Raw genomic sequence first — 20,734 nt, forward strand, 5'->3', positions numbered from 1 at the left:
TACCTCGTTCTTTTATGTTCCAGCAGACAGACAGTAGACAGCAGTACCTCGGCCCTGTCATCTTTTTTTCACAGGCCCCCCTCTTCCTCTTCCTCTTCCTCCCCCTCTTCCACCTCCTCTGCTGTGTTCATCTCATCCTCTTTCATCCTACTTCCTCCCTCTTTTATCCTACTCCCTCACTGTGTTCCTAGGGTTTCCCTGACCAGCTCTGGTGGGGGGGGTTGCGCTGCTCCATCACGGCTGCGTCTGGGAGCTGACCAGCAGTTTGTGCCAGCTGACAGCCCGCTTGCGCATGTCCACCTTGTCCAGCCAGATGTAGGCCTCACCAATAAGAGTCTTCTTCATGAACTTCCCACCGTTGGACACAAGGAAAAGCTGCATCATATCAGTAGAGAAGGAGAGAGAGAGATAGAAAGAGACAGAGGGATAGAGGGAGAGAGAGAGAGAGAGAGAAAGTTGGGGTAAAACAATTGACTTAATATTAAAAAATGAAGATGTATGGTATGTGTGATGATCTACCATCATACAAAATCACTGATAGTAATATAGAACCTGTATTTCTTGTTCATGAAATGTATTCAAAATGGAATGTCTTTTCATGTTTATTCAAGCTGCATACTTAGAAAAGGAGAGATATCTTTACAGGAGGTAAATACATATTATAACAAAGTTACAGCATTTGTATGTCAGAAATGATAAATAAAGGTTTAATGCATTAGAAGGTATCTAAAGTACCTTATTTGCAGCTACAGGGTCAATTATATCATCATTACTTCACTTAATATGGACAGACAGGGCGTGCATATGGGCAGCCGCCAGCGTGGGCCAGGAGCTGTGGAGTGTCCTTGGCACTGACCTGGATGGAGTGGCCAGCAGGGTTGAGGCTGAAGCGGAATGTTTCGTTGAAGGAGGGCTCCCGGTCGTGCCGACACACTCGGGTCTTCTTCTTAATGATGCGCTTCTGTGTAGCCACATTCACTACATACAGTTTTACATACAGGTCTGCCATACACACACACACACACACACACACAAACACACATATGCTATTATATTGAGGGGGATTTGACAAGTAATCAACTATCAGGGGCGTATTCACAAAGAATTTTAAGGCTAAAAGTAGCTCCTAACTGGCGAATTTACGAGCAACTCCTAAAAATAATGGGCGTGTCACTCCTAACTTTAGGACTCTTTCACAAAGCATTTTAGACCTAAAAGTAGCACCTAAGTCTGGGACAGCTTAAAATAAGTCGAGAGGACTCCTAACTCACTAAGATCTATTCACAAACCCTTTTTGTGGCATTTCACGTTGCAATGTTTTGAAATGCGTATGCGGCTACAGGAGCTTCCAATCGCGAGGGAACAATTTTGCATTGTAGGCAAAAAAGGGATGCAATAACGCCACCAACAACAACCAAAACTACTCATTGTCAACATGTAAATTAAATGTAATGTTTCATTGTGAATCAAATTAAAATGTTCTCCTCTTTGCAAACGTGGGCAAAGGCTATGGTGACAGGTTCATTTAATAATGTTGCAAAGATACTGCATCAATCCGCATGTTTAATTAGGCTACTAGGCTATTTGTTTTGCCTTACTCTTTATTCATTTAGGCTAGGCCTTTTTATTCAGTTCAGTTTATTCATCATCTTCCGTCCTTCGCACTACCTGTGTAGCGCACAAATTCTCAGACCTGTCACCTGTCACTCATCATCCATTGTAAGGGAGGTGTTTGGAATCATTCCTGCGTTACAATCATCAGCCAATCAAGGTGGTCACTTCAGTCAAGCTCGTGCATGAGTAATGACGTCATCCATAGCAACGAATGCTCACTCTTAGTTTAGGAGTTGTCATTTTTCCTTACTAAAAGTAGGTCTGAAAGGCTTTGTGAATTTTTAAGAGAAAACTCCTAGCTAAAATCTTTTAGTGTGATTTAGGAGTACTCCTAGTGGTAAGATAAAAGGCTTTGTGAATACGGCCCCTGATTATCAATTAGTTATGAAAGTATCTATCTAACTTTGCATTTGAATTTTAATAATTAATCAAAATATACAGTATGAAAATCCTCAATACTGTATAAAAAACGAAATATTACAATGGATTATACTCAATGTGCCTACAGTCATGCAGTGTGTGTGTGTGTGTGTGTGTGTGTGTGTGTTTGTGTGTTTGTGTGTGTGTGTTTTACCTGGTAGATGATCAGGTGACTTGAACTTGTATGTGATGTTCCTGCACTGAAGGATCTCCAGCACCAGCTGTTCTCCCTCAGTCTTCATCTCCTTCTTCAGAGCTACTCTGATCTCCCCCATTACCTGAGTTTTACCTGGGGGCAGAGAGGGGGTTAGGCTACAAGTGGATATTCCTGGAGGCTCATTGTTTAAACATTTAAACAATCTTCTGAAAATAAAGATGTTAGACTGTTGGTGCTGCTATTGTTTTGCCATTTTTGCCGTTTTGTGCTTTGACAAAAACAGAACACAACTGCCTCTTAGTGGATTTATGTGGTAACAGCTTTGCATACAGTGCCCATGCTTGTGTCTAAAATGTGACTCACACTAATTAATTGTTTTCTTAGATGAGTGGAACAAGGATACAATAATATATGTTTAATATAATATATGTAAAAAGAGATTGATTGATCATGGATTATATTTAAGCCTATAATCATGAAAGACAAAGACAACATTTATAATTCAGCCCCTGAAACTGTACACGCAATTTATGAATCTAAAAGGATGGTAAGGATGGGTCCATCACCAGGCTCTTTTGCTGCCTCATGACGTAATGTGATAAGAAAATAGGCCTGAATGTGTTTTTGGACTGATTGAACTCAGCTTGCATGGACACTGTAAGAGGTCTGTCTTTTTTCACCCTTTCTATCCTAATGGATTAACATCTAACATATTACAACTGTAAAGAAGATGATATGCTACAGGCTACTGAGATAATCATGGCACAATCAGCAGAGCTGTTAGCAAAGAATGACGGTGCACTCAGTAAAGGCTGCCAACTCTAACCACACAATGCCCCCTGCCATGGCGCTCCATTTCCCCTGTCTAAATGGTTGCCCCTGGCTGGCTTTGTTTGAAGCGAGCACAGAGCGGATGCCAAGCACTGCTCAGTCAGCACCTGTAACCAGACCCATGGCCAGGCACGCTGGTCAGGTGAGAGGCCTTCGCCCGTACACCCGACTCCTCAGGTGTGCGTCACTGGAGTGGCGGATTGGCTTACAACCCTGTTTGAATTTCCTCAAAAGTACCCCCCCAAAGGAGAATGTTGATTGTGCATGTGTAGGGTTGTAGGTGGGCAAATGTGTGTTTGTGCATGTGTAGGGTTGTAGGTGGTTGTGGGATTGTATGTATGCATATACATATGTGTATTGTATGTATGCATATACATATGTGTGTGTGTGTATGTATGCGTGCGTGTGTGTGTAAAACTCTTACCCTCTGATGTCAAAGTGTCAGTTCCATTCTTATCTATGCCATTTGGGATGTTCTTCCTAGACACAGATATAGAGATATATTGTTGGTTTGCTTTTTGAAAAAAACATTTCACATTTTAGCTTCAACCTGTAGCTGTGAATATACATAGAATAAAAAATAGAATAAAAAATGAATATAACAGTTATATGGCAATGACATTCTGACAAATAAATCGATACATTTGCAAGCCAACAGAAAATGTCACTGGACATTACAGAGAATTTCACAGGAGAGATAGTAAATTTCTAGTGCTTTATGTAGGGGATTTCACACAGCGGCCAATCAACAACCAAGCCTATTTACTGTCAAAAACAAAATCACTAACAAATCAACCTTTGTGGGCATAAAACATCACCAACAGAACAACTTTTGAGAGCATTTCACTAATTAGGCCCAAGACACCTCCAGAAGGGTCAGCAGTGGTATCTGGTGTCCCAGACCCACCCCCATCCACACTCATGGTGGGTTCTCTGCCAACAAATACTGACAAATTCTTCAGTCATTCCTATTCATTGCTGTGGTCGTTCATGATCTGATCAGCAACATAACCAGACAAACAGCAAGCCCTTGATGCAGGCACTCACAAATACCAACAAATTCTTCAGTCAATCCTTTATGCTGCTGTGGCCATTTATGATCTGATCAGCAACGTATCAACATACCCTTGACACGGGCACCCACAAACAAACAAATACCTCATAAATTCTTCAGTCATAAAAGAGCAATATCATAAATTCTTCAGTCAGAGAAAAGAAATTAGTTATTGTAAATATACTGAGTTACTGAGTTTCCTTCCATCCACCAGAGCAAACATACCGTCTTGATGGTAATGAAAACTATTAAAGACGACTTGGTTCAGGTGACTTACAGCTGTGGGACCTGAAAGATGGCACTGTCCACTGCATTGGTTCCTGTGCCATCTTCTGCATCCAGCCGGTAATCATCGCTCAGACCAGGCATAGTAGAGTTTTCTGTTATTCTGTGATTTGTCCTGTCTGTACACACAAGAGAGCCTTGTCGGTTAGTGGTGTGTGGTGTGTGGTGTGTGGTGTGTGTGTGTGTGTGTTTGTGTGTGTGTGTGTGTGTGTGTGTGTGTGTGTGTGTGTGTGTGTGTGTGTGTGTGGCTGTTTTTGTGTCTGTCTGTATGTTTCTGTGTATATACGTCTGAGTGTGCATATGTGTGTGTATGCTATGTGAGCAAGCATTCAGATTTTACAAGGAGCATGAAACATGTCATGTGTAACACAGTATGAAAGTTTAAATCAAAAGGTGAGGTAAGGACATACTGTCAAATCAACACATGTGTGTAATGGTCAACACACGGAATGGATTACTGTTCTTATTTTATTTGGCTTCTCTAAGAATTCCTCATTATTCATCAGAGCTTTTATGCATTATTATACATCCTAAAGCATTTTATTTTAATCTATTTTATCTAAAATGCCTATCATCCATTTAGAATAATTTATGGATTTGTTAAATAATTAGTTTCAAACTGAATCATTGCCAATTTACCCTAATTGTATTTTATTTTATCATGTCTAACAAAAAAAGATTAACTCTGTAGGTTACTGGCAGCATACAAGTATTACTGAGTGTCTGCAAATGCTTTATTGATGCTTATACTCATGTGGTGATGGACGACAAAAAGAATAAAAAAATAGACATAAACAATCTTCACAGGTCATGTCCAAATTTGACCTTTACCCAGTGTATATTTAGAGATAGCAGGTGGAGTCATGAGTCTCTCACCTCCTCCAGTCTCTGTGGCGTGTCCTTCGCTGAAGGTCAGCTGACTTGAAGCTGCGCTCTCATTGGCCGATGCAGACAGCTTTGTCAGATTGAGTTGGATGGTGGTGTCTTAGGGGACTTCTTCTACTGCGCATGTGTTTAAGTGTGTGTGTGTGTGTGTGTGTGTTGTGTTTGTGTGTGTGTGTGTGTGTGTGTGTGTGTGCAGTCATAGGGTGGCTGTTTATCTTCATGTCTTTTATTGTGATGTGATAGTCTGAAGCATATTCATGAGTGTCAAATGAGCATTGACATAAGACACTCGTCTAGGGGTATGTGCTTCCCTTCACATGGAACCAGCTTATTGAAGTCACAGTCATGCAGACAGACACAGGGTTGGTCCACTGGAGGGAAGAGGCCTGGCCAGTGGAGCAGGACTTTTTACACATATCAGACTGGGAGGAGGTGCATGCACCACACATAGGGAGGGAGGAGAGAACGACTCCACACCGAGATGCTTTTTTTTGGATTTAGAAACTCAAAGGCAATAACACATGTGTTAATGATGATAGGTCTCAGTAACACTTCCTTTAAATTGCTCTGAATCTGGCACATACTGTTCTGCTCACCGAAACAAGAACATACGTACACGTCTCCTTAACACTAAAACCACTAAATACTAGTCAAAAAAGTCATGTTGTGCTATTACAAACAACTGATATTAATGATGTTAAGTAATTCAACATGGCTTACACTTGAATTTGGTCAGGATGTATATCCAGTAAAATTACCCGGAGCTTACAAAGGACTGCAAGCATCCTCTGGCAGAGTGACTTGAAGGAAGTGTTAGTAGAGAGGTTTTCACTCTGTGGGGGTTTTCAGTTTCTCAGTCGGGGTTGGGGTGCAGACTATACAGGGTCTGTTGTCAGCAGTCGCTGAGGCTTATGGGTGTATGGACTGAGCGACTGACATCTCAAGGGGCTGAAACACACACCTCACATTGCTCAGTGGTAAGGTTTACAGGTTTCAATGTAATTTTATATCAGGGGAATAAAGGTATTTTATGGCTAAAGATTCAGTAACCTTGGTTTGCAAGTGCTAGTTTAAACTGATTCTAATTCTAAGATTGTGAGTAAATTATTGACTATCCAGACATTTAAACCTTGTATGTCTCTCAGAGAATAATAATGTTTTTTCTGCTCTGACTAGACAATATGCATATTCATGAGAATGTGCTAAGTGAAACCATTCCACTAAATTATACTCTGATGCATTTTTAAGAATCATTTTAAAAGCCTCTCCCATCCAGCTTGGCTAAATGCTTTAAAGGGAAATTGCTGTCAGCTATTTGAGCAGGCCCTGATTATAATTTGCATTTGCACTACAGAACGAACATTGAGATAAAAATAAAACAAAAGAACAAAAGTAACACTCAAAAACATGACAGATGGGCTTACACATGAGGGACAGAAAAGCAAAAACAAAGGACGATTCTGAGAGAAATGATAGGAGAAAGACAAAGAGAGATAGAGTGAGAGAGAAAGAGAGAGAGCAAAAAAGGGAGAGAGAAGGACAGAGAGAGAGGAGAGGAAAAGGTCAGATAAGCTGTGTGTTCATGCGTAGGGGGAAGGGGTTACTTGGTTGGAGGCGCGCTTGCTGCACGGCAGCCTCGGCAGCAGCGATAGCGTTCCCCGCCTCCTCGAGGTGTGCCTGTGTGACGCTGCTCTTGCTCTGGCTGCGCGAGGGTCCATGGGAACGCAGGTGCCCCTCCGAGGAGGACTTGGAGCTGCCGGGGCTGCTGTGAGATTTCTCCATCGTGGGCATCTGTGAATCTGGAACAGGGAAAATCAAGTCGGGTGAGGACCATATGCGCCGCTGGAGAGGCGGCCTCCCTTGGGATGCTCTGTCTCACCCGGGTTGGTTGACATTTAACCAGCTGTTTTCTTTTCTGAGTTCTTTTAGGGCCTGCACTGTTTGTTGATTTAGCGTGTTCTTTGCAGTACAGCATTGCAAGATGTCAACATTTAAGCATACAATTGAGCCAAGCTGCTGCTTGGCTTAAAAACAAAGCACCAAGCTTGACTTTGCTAGCAGATCAATTACCAGGGACACAGTTACTTTCTATGGGTATCTCAGCTCTACTTCATTTTATTTGATGCCCCTTATTAGCTGCCTTTAATTACTACACACTCTAATATGCATGTTAACTCAATAATTAAAACTCAATATACATCTTAGTTAGTACATAATGATATGAAATGTAGGTTATGGTTAGGATTTAATTTAAGGTTAGTGACATACAATAACATGTACTTACATAGTACTATTATTCATTATTCATTTCATTACTTTGTTATTAAGGATGCTTACAGTAATCTAAAGCCACTGCCACATCTGAAATCTTGATCATGTGCGGTGAGAAGTACCCGTCACCCTACCTTTAGCTGGGTCAGGGAAGATGCCATGACTCCGACTCTTGATGACTGAGGTTTTAGGGGACTGCTGGCTGCCCGGTCCACCGGTACCTCCGGGACCTCCAGATCCCCCTGGCCCACCTTGACCCCCAGACCCCGGTCCTCCCTGTCCGCCTGGCCCGCCGGGGCCCTGTGGGGGATGGGCTCTGCCGTGTTGGATGCTCTCGCTTTGCTCCTTTAGGGGGAGCCAGCGAGGTGTGTTGTCCAGCTGAGCTGTGTTGGAGAGGTCAATCAGCACCTAGGGGCATTGAGACACATACCATCAGTGGAAGTGTGTGCTGATGGCTAAGATGATGAAGGGAAAGATTAAACAGATATAAATAAGATAAATGTAACTGTGGAGTGGCAGCTCAGCGATAAATATGTAAGGGATAATGTATAGAACGCCGGTCATTATTGGGAAAATAAGTCCCGACAGGGCGAACCGGACCCCGACGCGCAGCGGACTATTTTCCCATAATGACCGGCGTTCTATACATTATCCCGCTTATTATACGGCTACTTGCCAAAACGAAATAATAAACTCCACACGATATGACTTTAGCCTACATAGCCTAGCCTATTTGTCCCGTTCATCGTGGCATTTGAAAAACAAATAGTTTGCAACAACACACGCTGCTGATCAACACAGCTGATGACAGTGATATGAAAGACGTATCAGAAGCACAAAACCCGTTGCCATTGACAGCGGTAATTATATGTTTGCAGCGGTAATTACATGAATTTATTACACGGCTCTTTGGAGTGCTGCAGAAAGTTCCATTCACATGAATGGGCCTTCCCAACGTTCGGGCCTATGTTAAATCTATATAAATCACCGGCAAAGTATATAATCACCGCTGTCAATGGCAACGGGTTAATTAATTAATTAATTAATTAATTAATAAACGTCTTTCACATCCCTCCGCAAGAATTGTTCGCTTATTGCAATGGAATTTCAATGAAAGGGAAAGTAAGCTAGTAAGACGTTGCCACGCAACACCTGAAACTGTCAAGTTCTATCTGTGTGGCGAACTATTTATTTTGTCAGCGGAAGACACTAAATGGTAGCAAAATCATTTTTAAAGATTCATTGTGTTAGGTTTCTTTTCTTGTTTTGGCAAGTAGCCGTGTAATAAGCGGGATAATGTATTGTCCGCCGGTAATTATCAGAAAATAAGTCCCGACAGGGAGAACAGAACCCCGACGCACAGCGGAGGGGTTTTGCTTCGACCTGAAGGGACTTATTTTCTGATAATTACCGGCGGACAATACATTATCCCTTACTTATTTTACCGTAGAACGTTGGGAAATCCCATTCAAGTCAATGGAGCATTCTACTAGCATTGTGAAGAGCCATAATAAAAATAAATATTAAATATGATAAATATATTGGCAAAGAGCACTTACTTCTCCAAGGAAGTCATTTGAGGAATATCTGTCGTAATCCCAAACCGTCACTTCCAGGGTTTTCCTTTTAAGCTTATTTGGGAGATGGGAGAAAGGAATGAACAAATATAAACATGTTTATATTCAACATATATTCACTTCTATGCGAGCTTAGATAAAACCATCAAAACTTTAGGAGATTTCCAGTAATATCTAAATCTGCACTCAAACACTGCGTGTCTGTGTTCCATCTCTGCCTCCAGTCTATGTATTCCTCCTTTGTTTCATTTGGAATGTATTCAAATGTATTTCGTTTCATTCCGCATTGTCACATTACAAACCCTCTAAATAAAAATGTTTTGTACGCCCTTTAAAAGAAAAACAACCCTTCAGCAGCATTAACTTATGGATGGGGTAAAAAAAGCTGCATAGGATGTTAGTTTTGGGGTGATTTTAGGGGACGTTCCTGGTGAAACAGAGTCATGCTGATATATAGAGTGGCCTAATTAAAACCACACTTTTCAGCTGCAGGACAGGAGGCGGCTCTAAACTGGAGACATCTGTGGAAACTCTGAGGAGTACAATACAAAATGGGCCTCCAGGGAAAACACTGATGTGTGCACACAGAGAAACACACACACACACACACACACACACACACACACACACACACACACACACACAACACACACACACAAACAAATGTAGCCAAAGCATCACACGTTCAAATATGTCCATACAGATTGGGACATGTTTCTACAATGTGTTCACATAGCCATGTATGGTACTGTTTTGGTGTTTTTCTCTCTTCTTTTCTAAACACCTCCCCTTCCTCATGCACTTCTCCTAACTTGCCAGTGTAAAATTGCATAGCCTCTCCTAACACGATACAATTACTCTGTCTGATAAGACATTCTGTACTGTATGGGAGCAGCCATCCTGAATGTGCTGGAGGGGCTTGTGAGGGGTACCTGTTCCAGGTGGATGTTCTTGTATATGACAGTTTGGTTCCACTCCGGATTCTGGCTCTTCTGCACACTTTTGGTTCTGCGCTTGTTCTCAGCACTGCAACATCATCAGAAGGAGAAAGAGGTTGTAAGAACTGAGCTTAGTTAGGGGAGGCAGTCCGCATGGCAGCTCACATGGAGAAAGGATCAGGTGACGATGCTGACAGCGCAATGGATGACTATGTAGATGTGTACATACAGATGCACGTAACATAGAAACATACAAATACAAATCAGATAATTATTTTGATCCTATTGTTGAAAAATAGGTACATGTTTGCTTCAGAAACATTGAAACACATTGGACCCATTGATGGCAACAGACTGTGCTTGTAAATGCAATAGCTATTCATTTCACAGTGTTCAGCAGATGATTGTCAATCATTTGCTTTTGTTGTGAATAGATTACAGATTTCCATGTAATATTCAGAGTTAGACCTTACATGTATGGTTTATGTCTGGATGTGTGACTGACTGTACACAATAGCATTATGAGGAAAAAACAAGGCCACACATAAAACAATTTTGCTTTTGATATGCTTTTGAAAGAAGCCTTTATCAGAACATAAACATAAAAGGCTGTGATTATGAGATGATCCATAGTCAAAGATGTATTGATGAATGCTGTAAAAACAAAATGAAATCAATAAACAACCACCCACCAGCAAGCCTGAAGAAAAAAAGTATAATAATTCTACACTACCTTGCATTCTGGACAACCATGACTTGGCTGTGACAATCCAGAGATATTTTTGTGGGGGGAGAGCAAAATATGCACAGGCAAAGAAACAAATAAAAAGCAGTCAGACAGATGGGAGAGTACAAACAGGAAACATAGCCCATCCAGCGTCTGGAAACTGTCATGTAATGGAGTCTGGTTCAGCCTGCTGAGCAGCCGGATCAGATACAGACAGCACGGTGTACATAATGCCTTATAATCATATAAACAAGCCAGATACGACCATTAGGAGATAGTAGATACCATTACACTGCCTGATATGCGAAGCGGCCATATTGATTTTGTGGCTTCTTCTCTTGTTGATTTCAGGAACATAGGAGAGGAGATGGACTGTCTTAGTGTTTCTATTTTAGCTAAATTACAGATTTAGAGACCACTGGGAAGTGCCTGGTAAATAATCAGCTACTTCTGAAATCTTCACTTGGGCTGAGCTTACCAGGAACTCCATTTTAGGAACTTGCAGCAATGCTCAGGCATTTGCTGACAATAACAAGTTTTGAACAGACTGAACAGAGGATTTTGGTAAATGTCAGTAATTTCAACAGCAGCATTCTGAATCGATCATGTGAAGAGCCCAAGACAGGTGTAGTGGTGTGAAACTAGTCATACTGCTGACTTCTGCTGCCTATTGTAATCTCAACAGAACTTTAAAGGTCAAGCTTCTCACACAGATAACAAAGCTCAAGTATTGAGATATAAATTGACAAAAGTGCCTGGAAGACACACTTCAGCTGATGCCTGAAGCAGATACTGCACTGAATATTAGAGTGTTTTTTGGTTCTGTTGTTTATACAAGTTAAGTAGAGTCACGTAAAGAAGAGGTTTAGATTTTATTACAAAATGAAAGGCCAAAGCAAAATTAAAAAGTGACTGCTTACCCTCTCCCTGGAAGGAGGTAGACTTTAACGAAGGGGTCTGAATAGCCGTTGTTGTCCCTGGGAGCAAGGTTTCTCGCTTGCAGGACATGGACGATTAGATTACCCATATTTTTGTCATAATTGATTTGAAGCTGGAAAAAGAAATGCAGGCTAAAATATGTGCTGTATTATATTTCACACAAGGATATTTGCTACTCCACTTGGAAATACTATCTAAGGATGGTTAAGCCTTGTGCTTGATAGTATTACTACTCTAATTTCAAATATGGGCACCAACCTGAGATATGTGATATGGAAACATTGATAAATAACTGATTAATAGTATCTCCATATATTTTATGTTTTAAATTTGTACCTGGATTTCACCAGTGATAGGGTGAGGCTGAGGCTTCAGAGCTTCTGTGGACTGAACACAACACCACAAATAAACAGTCAGGTCTGTAGCGTATAACATCACCAAACAATGGATAAGTCAACATATTCACAGCAAACAACAAACTCTCTATCGATTTTTCTCAACCTCACACATTCTCTCTTGCATACATTATACTTTCATTCTTCCTTTTTCAACACCTCAGTCACTATAACTGAATCTCTCTCTCTCCCTCCATCTCTCTCTCTCTTTCTATTTATCTGTCTGTCCATCATTCCTTGTACTCTCTCACACACACACACTCACAGACACACACTCACAGACACACACATACAGTACACACACACACACACACACACACACACACACACACACACACACACACACACACACACACACTTACACACACCTCGTGCCTGTCCTTAATTAACTGTCATGTTTTTTTAGATGAATACCTCCCTGTGTAACCTTTCTGAGCTTGCTCATTTGAAGTGAAAACAAGAAGTGATCAAAGCTGCAATGACCCAACATCAGTCAGCCCTGCCCAACTACTAATCCTTCACCAGGACAAGGTCATCTTTGAGGCCAGTCTCCCTCATCCAGCACCATTAGATCCACTTTAAAGTTGCCACTTTTACGCTTTTTTGCTGCTCAAAGGCCAACGGATGATTATACCAAGGTTTGTGACCCGGAGGTACATTTGAACCAGATCAGATCAAATGATCACACACTTCACACACATCTGAAGAAATGTCTCAAGCAGACACAATGTTTACAGCTGGTTTTATTTTACCAAACCTCTTCAAACAAGGCAAATCAGCGATGAAAAGTTGTTGATATTTCGGCTCCCCCCCAATGCTCCTGAAGCAACATGATTGTTAATCCGCATGGTCAGATTTGCTTTGTTTAGAGCCAGAAATGTTTTTGTTGAAGCACATAAGGAATAGAATTGCTAGAGGTCCATGAGAGGTCATTTTCTGAACATGACACAAGGTGCACTGGATTGGAATCAAGGACTGCACCTTTAATCTGCACCATGTCTAGAGGGACACTGTGCAACCCTACCTTGCTGCCGTGCCGTTTTTTGTTGACGGAGGGGGAGCCAGGTTGGCCTGGGCTGGGCACAGCACTGGACGTGGCTGAGGCGGTGCCAGAGTGGATGTGGGCGGCCAGCACAGTACCGGGGGCCTGCTGTTGGGACACCTTCTGCAGCTCTGCAGCCAGCTGCTTGGGGTCCACGCCGGGGGAGCGCTGCCTGTCCCCTGCACAGCAAACATGCAGCGCATACCGTGGCGCATTGAGCAATAACACCCGAGCAAAATGTCATACTTGATATCACAGAACATTTATTTCACTCCCTGGCGCTGCAAACACAACAGATGCCAAGAACACGTGTACTATACTACATGCAGAGTGCATATTTTTCATCACTTCTATTACATGAAATATCATATGGATCATGTCACAAAGTAATATGCAATTTCAACCAATTGTATCACATACATTTAATCTCATGATCAATTAGGCTTTTATTTATTTAAATGCATTATTCCACATGAGTGTCAGCCCTCATGTGAAGCCCTTTATCTTAAAGGAGAGATACAGCTACTTTTTTTTTCACATAGATTTATCAGGGTCACCGAGTACTGTCGAAAAAAAAAAAAACTACTATGGGCTTTACCTAGCTCGAGTTGCTATATGGCCAACAGCTAAAGCAACCAGGCAGCTACAGCACTACACTTGGGGCATGAACATGGGGGCTCACAAACATATCCCCAGAAAGTCTCTCCTTTAATTCCTTGATCCAGCTCTAACTCCCCTCTCGTCCACTGCAGTCTTCTGAGGAGTATCTTCTATGTCTGACTTCTATTAACATTAAGTAAGGGATAATGTATGGAACGCCGGTCATTATCGGGAAAATAAGTCCCGACAGGGCGAACTGGAACCGGTCTTGCTTCGCCCTGAAGGGACTTATTTTCCCAATAATGACCTATACATAATCCCGCTTATTATACGGCTACTTGCCAAAACGAAAAAATAAACTCCACATTTTGTCGTGGCTTTTGCTGAGAAACAACACACGCTGAACTGGAATCAAACACAGCTGTTTGATTCCAGTTCAGTTCCAAGAAGTGACCGGACTACTTGCGGAGTGATATGAAAGATGTAAATCAGAAGCACCAAACCAGTTGCCATTGACAGCGGTAATTATATGTTTTAGCGGGTTTTAGCGATAATTACATGTATTTGACCGTAGAACGTAGGGAAATCCCCTTCAAGTCAATGCAGCATTTTACTAGCATTGTGAAGAGCCGGATAAAAAGAGGATACAGTCATCACTCTTTTCTTCTGTGACCCCTCATTGTAAGTATTTATTAGGCCTACCTACTGATCTTTGTTCTCGCAATAGTTTTGGTATCTTCACAAAGTGTCTGAAGACTCATTGGTTTATCTTATTATTTAGGCTGCCTAAATTTAAACTCTTATTGTAAACGTGCTAATTACCAACCATTTCTTCGAAAATTCTAAAACAACGATGGTTTTTAATACTTCAAAATAACATTTGCTAAATGAACCTTACATTTTCAGTAGCCATAGGTGTGTAGATTTGAACAAAATCTAGTTTGGTTCTTACCGGGGCTTTTACTGCCTGAAATATCCGATTTTATGTACCACGCTCGGAGTTTAGTGCTGGGCTGGTGGGTATTTATTCCCAACCTTTCTCACAGCACATCAACGGTTAGCCCGAGAATTCTCGTCGTCGTTCCACTGGATTTGTACCAGCGGATTTGTACGCGCAGCCTTACAACACTGTTTACAGCTCTTTGAGTCACAGTAAAATGTAATTTTTGGTACATAGCTAACCGTCTTGGTTTGTATAGAAATGAAAATTAAGTGACACATACACGTAAGAGGTTGGACATATGCGATGGTTGGTAATATGTGACGTTCCGATAATTTTAATGTTAATGTAACTGTGTCATTGTAAGTCGCTTTGGACAAAAGCTTCTGCTCAGAAACATAAAAATACAATGCCCCATGCATCAACAACAATTACAGAGACAAACTGAGCTAGTAAGGTGAAACAGATCACAAAATGGCTCCCTCACCAGCCTTCATCTGTGTGTGGAGCTCCAGGTGTTGTGGATGCTCAGAGTCAGCGAGCATATTCAGGTCCCTATGAGAGGGAGAAAGAAACAAAGGCAGGAAGGGATGGACACACAGAAAGAAAACATGAGAGACATGCAAGCTGTGTTTTGTGTTTACGGTAAAAGAATTGGAGGGGAAACACTTGATACAACACATGATAACTATTGCTTACGAATGGTAAATTACTGTATGGTTTTATTATTGTTTATAGTCATTCCTACTATTAATATGAATTACTGTTAATAATAACTAAGTGATTATATTTTATAATGTTTACAGATAATAAATTATTTTAAAATGACTTTTAATATTTTACCATGATTATTAATTATATATGTTTCATAGATTATTGACAATTTGGCAATGGTTTATATTATATAAGGTCTCTAAGCATGATTTAAGCATGATTTGCATGGCGACTGTAAAGTTGCAATTGTTTATTAAAATAATTAGTTAATCATTGAAAGTATCAAGTAACATTTAATGGCCCAAATAATTATTTCATTGGTGATCTATAAAAGAGTATTTATGTATACTGATAATAGAATGTCTGATCATAATATTGAAGAGATTTATGAACAGACAGGCAATGCTTATATGTAGCATTACCCCATGGATACGCATTGAGAGATGAGAATAAGCAGATAGCAAAGAATAGGCTAACATAACAACGCGATAAAAACTGTAAAAACTTTAAAAAGCAATAATGATACAGTAATGCCACTATATGCAAACGGTGGGTGTAGAGGTACTCTACAGGCATGTTAACAAATGATAGCCCTAGCCATTTATTCCACTTGATCACAATCAGGTGATCTCTTACCAGGTCCTTGGCTCACCTATTTGTTGTTGATGGATTGCTAATAGGTGTAAAACTCTTTTTTAACATCCTCTTGTTTGAAAATCCTTGGAAGGTGCAAGCTGTTTTTCTATGTTCTTATGCTCTTGTATGTTTCATAAATGCAAAATAAAATGTTAAACTTCACAGGTGGTTTGCCATCCAAGATTATTGTGGAGAATGTACTAAATGCTTGTGAAATGCTATTTATGCGAAATTAAGTATTGAAATTAAGGCGTTAAAGCCTGAAAAATATTTAATTTGCTATCCTAGCTTGATGATAAAAGTGTTGGCAGGTTTGTGTATGTGTGTATGAACTACTGTTTTCTCCTATGCTTAGAATTTGCCCCTTACATCTGCATAGGGAACAAGTCCCCAAAGTCTACCATGTTGTGCCATCAAGTAGCCCCAAAACAGACAAAGATTATTTGGTTACACTTTACTTGAAGGTATCTACATAAGAGTGACATGAAACTGTCATGAACATGTCATAAACATTATAAAGAAGTCATAAACATTTATGACATAACGCTTCTGTCACTTGCTTCTGTCAAGTATCATTCGGTTTTTGTCATGACAAGTTGGGGTTAGGGTTAGGGTTAGTGTTAGGGTTATGACAGTGTCATGTCACTCTAATGTAGACACCTTCAAGTAAAGTGATAACAGATCTGATAACAGGCCTACTGTAAGGTATTATGCCATTAGTTTTGTAATAATGAGAAAAAAATATTACTGCTCAGTTCTCTTCACTTATTGAGTCATCTTTCTCATATCCCACCCTGTTCATTTGTGATAAACTGCTGCAATATTGTCTGAAAGGTTTGTTAATAAAAGCTCTGTACTTGATTACAAAAATCAATTACAATTCTATGAATAGTGCACCAATAATCTGTTAATATGTAACATGGGTGGGGTTGGGGTAGTAACAACAAGTGCTTTAACAAAGAACTTACAAAGAATTTACCAACCAATAACTAAAAATTGTAGATATCACTTGCAACTTTGTAATGGCCATGCAAATAATGTTTATGTATGTTCTGCAAAGTGTTTATTAACAACACCAGTCGCAGTCTTTATTATGGCCATCGAAATAGTATTTATTGATGCACTACACAGAATGTATTACTATTGTAAAAGCATTGTAAACATTTGTTACAACTTTACAATAACCATCCAGATAAAGCTTATAGATGGCTAACAAACTACTCATTAACATTTCTACGATTGATTATAATGACCGGTTGCAACTTTACGATAGCCATTCAAATAATGTTTATAGATGGTTTACAAACTACTCATTAATATTTATACAAGGTACTGTATAATAATCAGTTGAAACTTTACAATAGCAATCCAAAACATGTTTATAGATGGTTTTCCAGTTTTAAGTTCTAATCAAACATTAATAAAGCACAATTTACCATTTATAAGTGATGATATATTATAAATGCTGCCTTTACACAAAATAATGTGAGTGTACAATAAGAAAATATTCAACACTAGTGTTATAGTGTTATGTTGTATACATGTATTACTTATCAAGTCATTGCTTGTTATCAGTTACACAACTTGTTACTAATCTATTAAATAACTACATGCACACACATTAACAATTAAATAACTTCTTCTGAAGTTTATCAGACCATCTATTTACAATTTGTAAGTGGTGGTTATTATAAAGTGTTATCCGTGCAGAATTGTTCTGCTATACAAAAATGGAGTGGTAAAAATAAGAATAACAATTTCATAGATTGGCACTGGAATAGATATGCTTGTGCTGGAGTGAGATGGAAGTTCTGACTTACAGTCGCACACATAATTCAGTCTCCCCACTCTGTGGACCCACGATGGTTTGCACCTCCTCATAGGTCTTGCCGGTCAGGGCAATTCCATTCCACTCCAGGACCTGCATTCCTGTGTATGGACAGTGGACAGCATGCTTCAGGTTGATGTCAACCACATCAGTGAATATACACAGAAGACTTCAGAAAAACAGTGTTATGAAGGCTATTTTCTTTTGTTGTTTGTTTGGGTGGGGTATTATTTTGTTTATCCAACTATGGTTATGGTTATGGTTATAGGATTTAGCAGATATAACAATTATGTTAACAATTATATTATCACATGTAATATGTTAAAATTGGATAGTGTGTTCCAAAACGTGACAACAGCGTTTTCAAATTAGTATGCAGGATTTATCTTAAAGTCTGCTTAAGATAAAGTGCTTAGCAGTTGGTCAGCTACGTCACACAGACGTCAACACCAGACAGATGGGAAGATCTCATAGACACAGGTTAAACATTCTCCCTTTGGAAACAAACTGCACCTATCACCATAATAACAAAGCACATTCATTTACCAAATGGAGGTTATCTGCTAAGACCTTAAAGAGAGAGGAAAAGCTCTACCAAACAAAGTGCAATCAGAGTATTCAAACAAAACAAAAAAAAAAACGAAAGGGAAATTGAAGATTTCATTATTTCATTTAGCTTCAACGCATTTACATTCCTTTAAATTACAGTCTGTCTCAGAGTTCTATTCACACGCAGATAGAGAGAGAGAGAAAGAGCGAGAGGAAAAGCATGCCAATAAAGCGAGCTGAGCGTAGAGAATGATAGAGAGGCAGAGAGGGGGAAGAAACAGGCTTTTAAAAACGGCACAGCAAACCCAGAGGCACCCAGGCGCAGCTCACCACCACTTACACAAATGAAAGCGAGTCTTCAGATAGGCCTTTTGCTTACGGAGCAGTTCACGAGCTGTGTGGCGACAATAGAGTGTATTCAGCTGTTTGAAGAACCAAGAACCAACATTCACTCTGTCAACAGGAGGCCTTCCTGGCAACGCAGGTTGCAATTAAATCATTTCAGTCTCTAATGGATTTCTGTGTCTGTTTCAGTCTCTCTCTCTCTCTCTGTCTGTCTGACTCTCTTGCTCTCTTTCTATGTGTGTGAGGTAGTGTGTGTGTGTGTGTGTGTGTGTGTGTGTGTGTGTGTGTGTGTGTGTGTGTGTGTGTGTGTGTGTGTGTGTGTGTGTGTGTGTGTGTGTGTGTGTGTGTGTGTGTGTGTGTGTGTGTGTGTGTGTGTGTGTTTGTATGTTTGTGTGAGTGTGTTTGTATGTTTGTGTGAGTGTGTATGTCTGTAAGAGAGAGTGTGTGCTCATATGTGTCTGCGTGAGCACATGTATAGACACGTGCCCGTGCACAAGCACACAAGTAATGATATTTGATGTTTGCTCATGACACTCTATAGCAGCTGCAATCACAGGGTTCATCAATTGCTACAGGCATGTAAACTGCAGGTGCTAGAGGAGGAAGGCTCCGGAAATCACTGTTCAAGATACACTAGTGATGCTCTCTTAATCTGATTCCAGATCACTGCACCCAATATCACAGCAAATAAAAAACGCAACAAGATAAAGCAAGCTGTAGATATAAACCGAAGCCCACAGACAGCCTCACCTTCTGAAGGCTCTAAGGAATTCAGCTCTGTTTCCAGTCTTTCTGAGAAAATGATTGGCTATGCTATGCAAGGAATCAATTCTAATTTCAGTGTAAGCACATCAGAGTATACTCTACAGAAAGATTATTTTTAGGACAGTGAATTGAGTAGGCTGCGTTTAGAACCGAATAGCAATCGTTTTGAACAAAATAGCAGCACATAACTACTGTATGTTGTCTAAGTACATGTTTGCTGAAAATAAATATGATATGAACAAAAAAATGTAAAAAAATCTTCGAAATGATGACCAACACTTAAAACAAAAACTGCTACCATTAATTTATTAACTTTTTGATCTATTAATAATCCTATTTATCTATAGTCATTTACTGAAAGCATTGCCATATCTTTAGTCATTCACCGAAAGCATTACCATCACTGAGAGAAAGGCCATCTCGGTCCCCAGTGAACCCTGCATAATGACGGCTCCAGTGAGCTTACACCAATGGCTGCCCCCTTATCGTCTCCTCCCAGAGGGCTTAGGATTAAAACCAAAGGCCCAGGCGTCTCCCTCCCCGCCTCCCTCATACTGGTTCTCTGCACTCTTGACATTTCTGGCTCAAAGGCATTTTTTTTCATCTGGAGAGATTGCTGGCTTTACGAACATCCTTTGAGATTCAGACTCAGTTCTGGCGACCGGCGAGACGCCAGGCCCTGACTGGCCCCGTGGCCCCGAGTGCTAGATGCGAATGTGCAGACTTCGGTTGCAAGGACAGCAGTTCAGTCAGGGGGTAAAGAATTGCTTCTTAAATTAGATGCAAGTGGCAGGGAAACGCGCCTACTGAAGCCTCACTGCAGCCATATTCAGCAACTGCATTGAAGTGGTATCAAAAGAGAGAAACAGACGGTAGCAATGAACATCTATTCAGCACTGGGGTTGGCGTCTATCTTGAAATAGCAAAGTGGCATATGAGCCTTTTCGTTGTGACACTGGATCATCAGCCCGCTAATCAAGCTCCTGCGTCCCTGCAGAGAAGATAATGTATGGAGATACTGCATCTTGATCAGACACATGAGATCACTGGATGTCTTACCTTCCACCACTTTCCCTGACTGTTCAGCATGTCCACCAGGGGTGACTTTGGCAATATATGCACCGATATCCCCGTTCGCCCCAGGGATCTCCTTGCCACCAACCACTCGAATTCCCAATCCATTTCCTGACCAAATAGCAGAGAAAACTGCTGGTTATTTTTG

General features: G+C 40.5%; 1 protein-coding gene across 8 annotated transcripts in view; it reads right to left on the minus strand.

Annotated features, from left to right (window-relative positions):
- Nucleotides 1–215: 215 nt before the first annotated feature.
- The window catches only part of pclob (piccolo presynaptic cytomatrix protein b), a 79,061-nt gene continuing 58,542 nt past the window's right edge, over nt 216–20,734 (minus strand). For 6 of the 8 annotated variants that reach the window (XM_048257653.1, XM_048257652.1, XM_048257646.1 and 3 more), the window contains 16 exons: nt 20,572–20,697; nt 17,846–17,954; nt 15,163–15,230; nt 13,118–13,314; nt 12,035–12,085; nt 11,680–11,810; nt 10,766–10,792; nt 10,027–10,120; nt 9,077–9,148; nt 7,652–7,925; nt 6,851–7,045; nt 4,354–4,480; nt 3,447–3,502; nt 2,189–2,323; nt 857–1,002; nt 216–375 (listed from right to left, as the gene is read on the minus strand). In XM_048257653.1, coding sequence (XP_048113610.1) covers nt 235–375; nt 857–1,002; nt 2,189–2,323; nt 3,447–3,502; nt 4,354–4,480; nt 6,851–7,045; nt 7,652–7,925; nt 9,077–9,148; nt 10,027–10,120; nt 10,766–10,792; nt 11,680–11,810; nt 12,035–12,085; nt 13,118–13,314; nt 15,163–15,230; nt 17,846–17,954; nt 20,572–20,697 — 1,949 coding nt within the window. In that variant the 3' untranslated portion in view covers nt 216–234. The remainder of the gene's footprint in view (nt 376–856; nt 1,003–2,188; nt 2,324–3,446; nt 3,503–4,353; nt 4,481–6,850; nt 7,046–7,651; nt 7,926–9,076; nt 9,149–10,026; nt 10,121–10,765; nt 10,793–11,679; nt 11,811–12,034; nt 12,086–13,117; nt 13,315–15,162; nt 15,231–17,845; nt 17,955–20,571; nt 20,698–20,734) is intronic. The other 2 variants (XM_048257655.1, XM_048257647.1) reach the window with 1 other exon arrangement.

The sequence above is a fragment of the Alosa alosa genome, chromosome 11, assembly GCF_017589495.1.
Source record: "Alosa alosa isolate M-15738 ecotype Scorff River chromosome 11, AALO_Geno_1.1, whole genome shotgun sequence".
NCBI classification, from domain to species: domain Eukaryota; kingdom Metazoa; phylum Chordata; class Actinopteri; order Clupeiformes; family Clupeidae; genus Alosa; species Alosa alosa.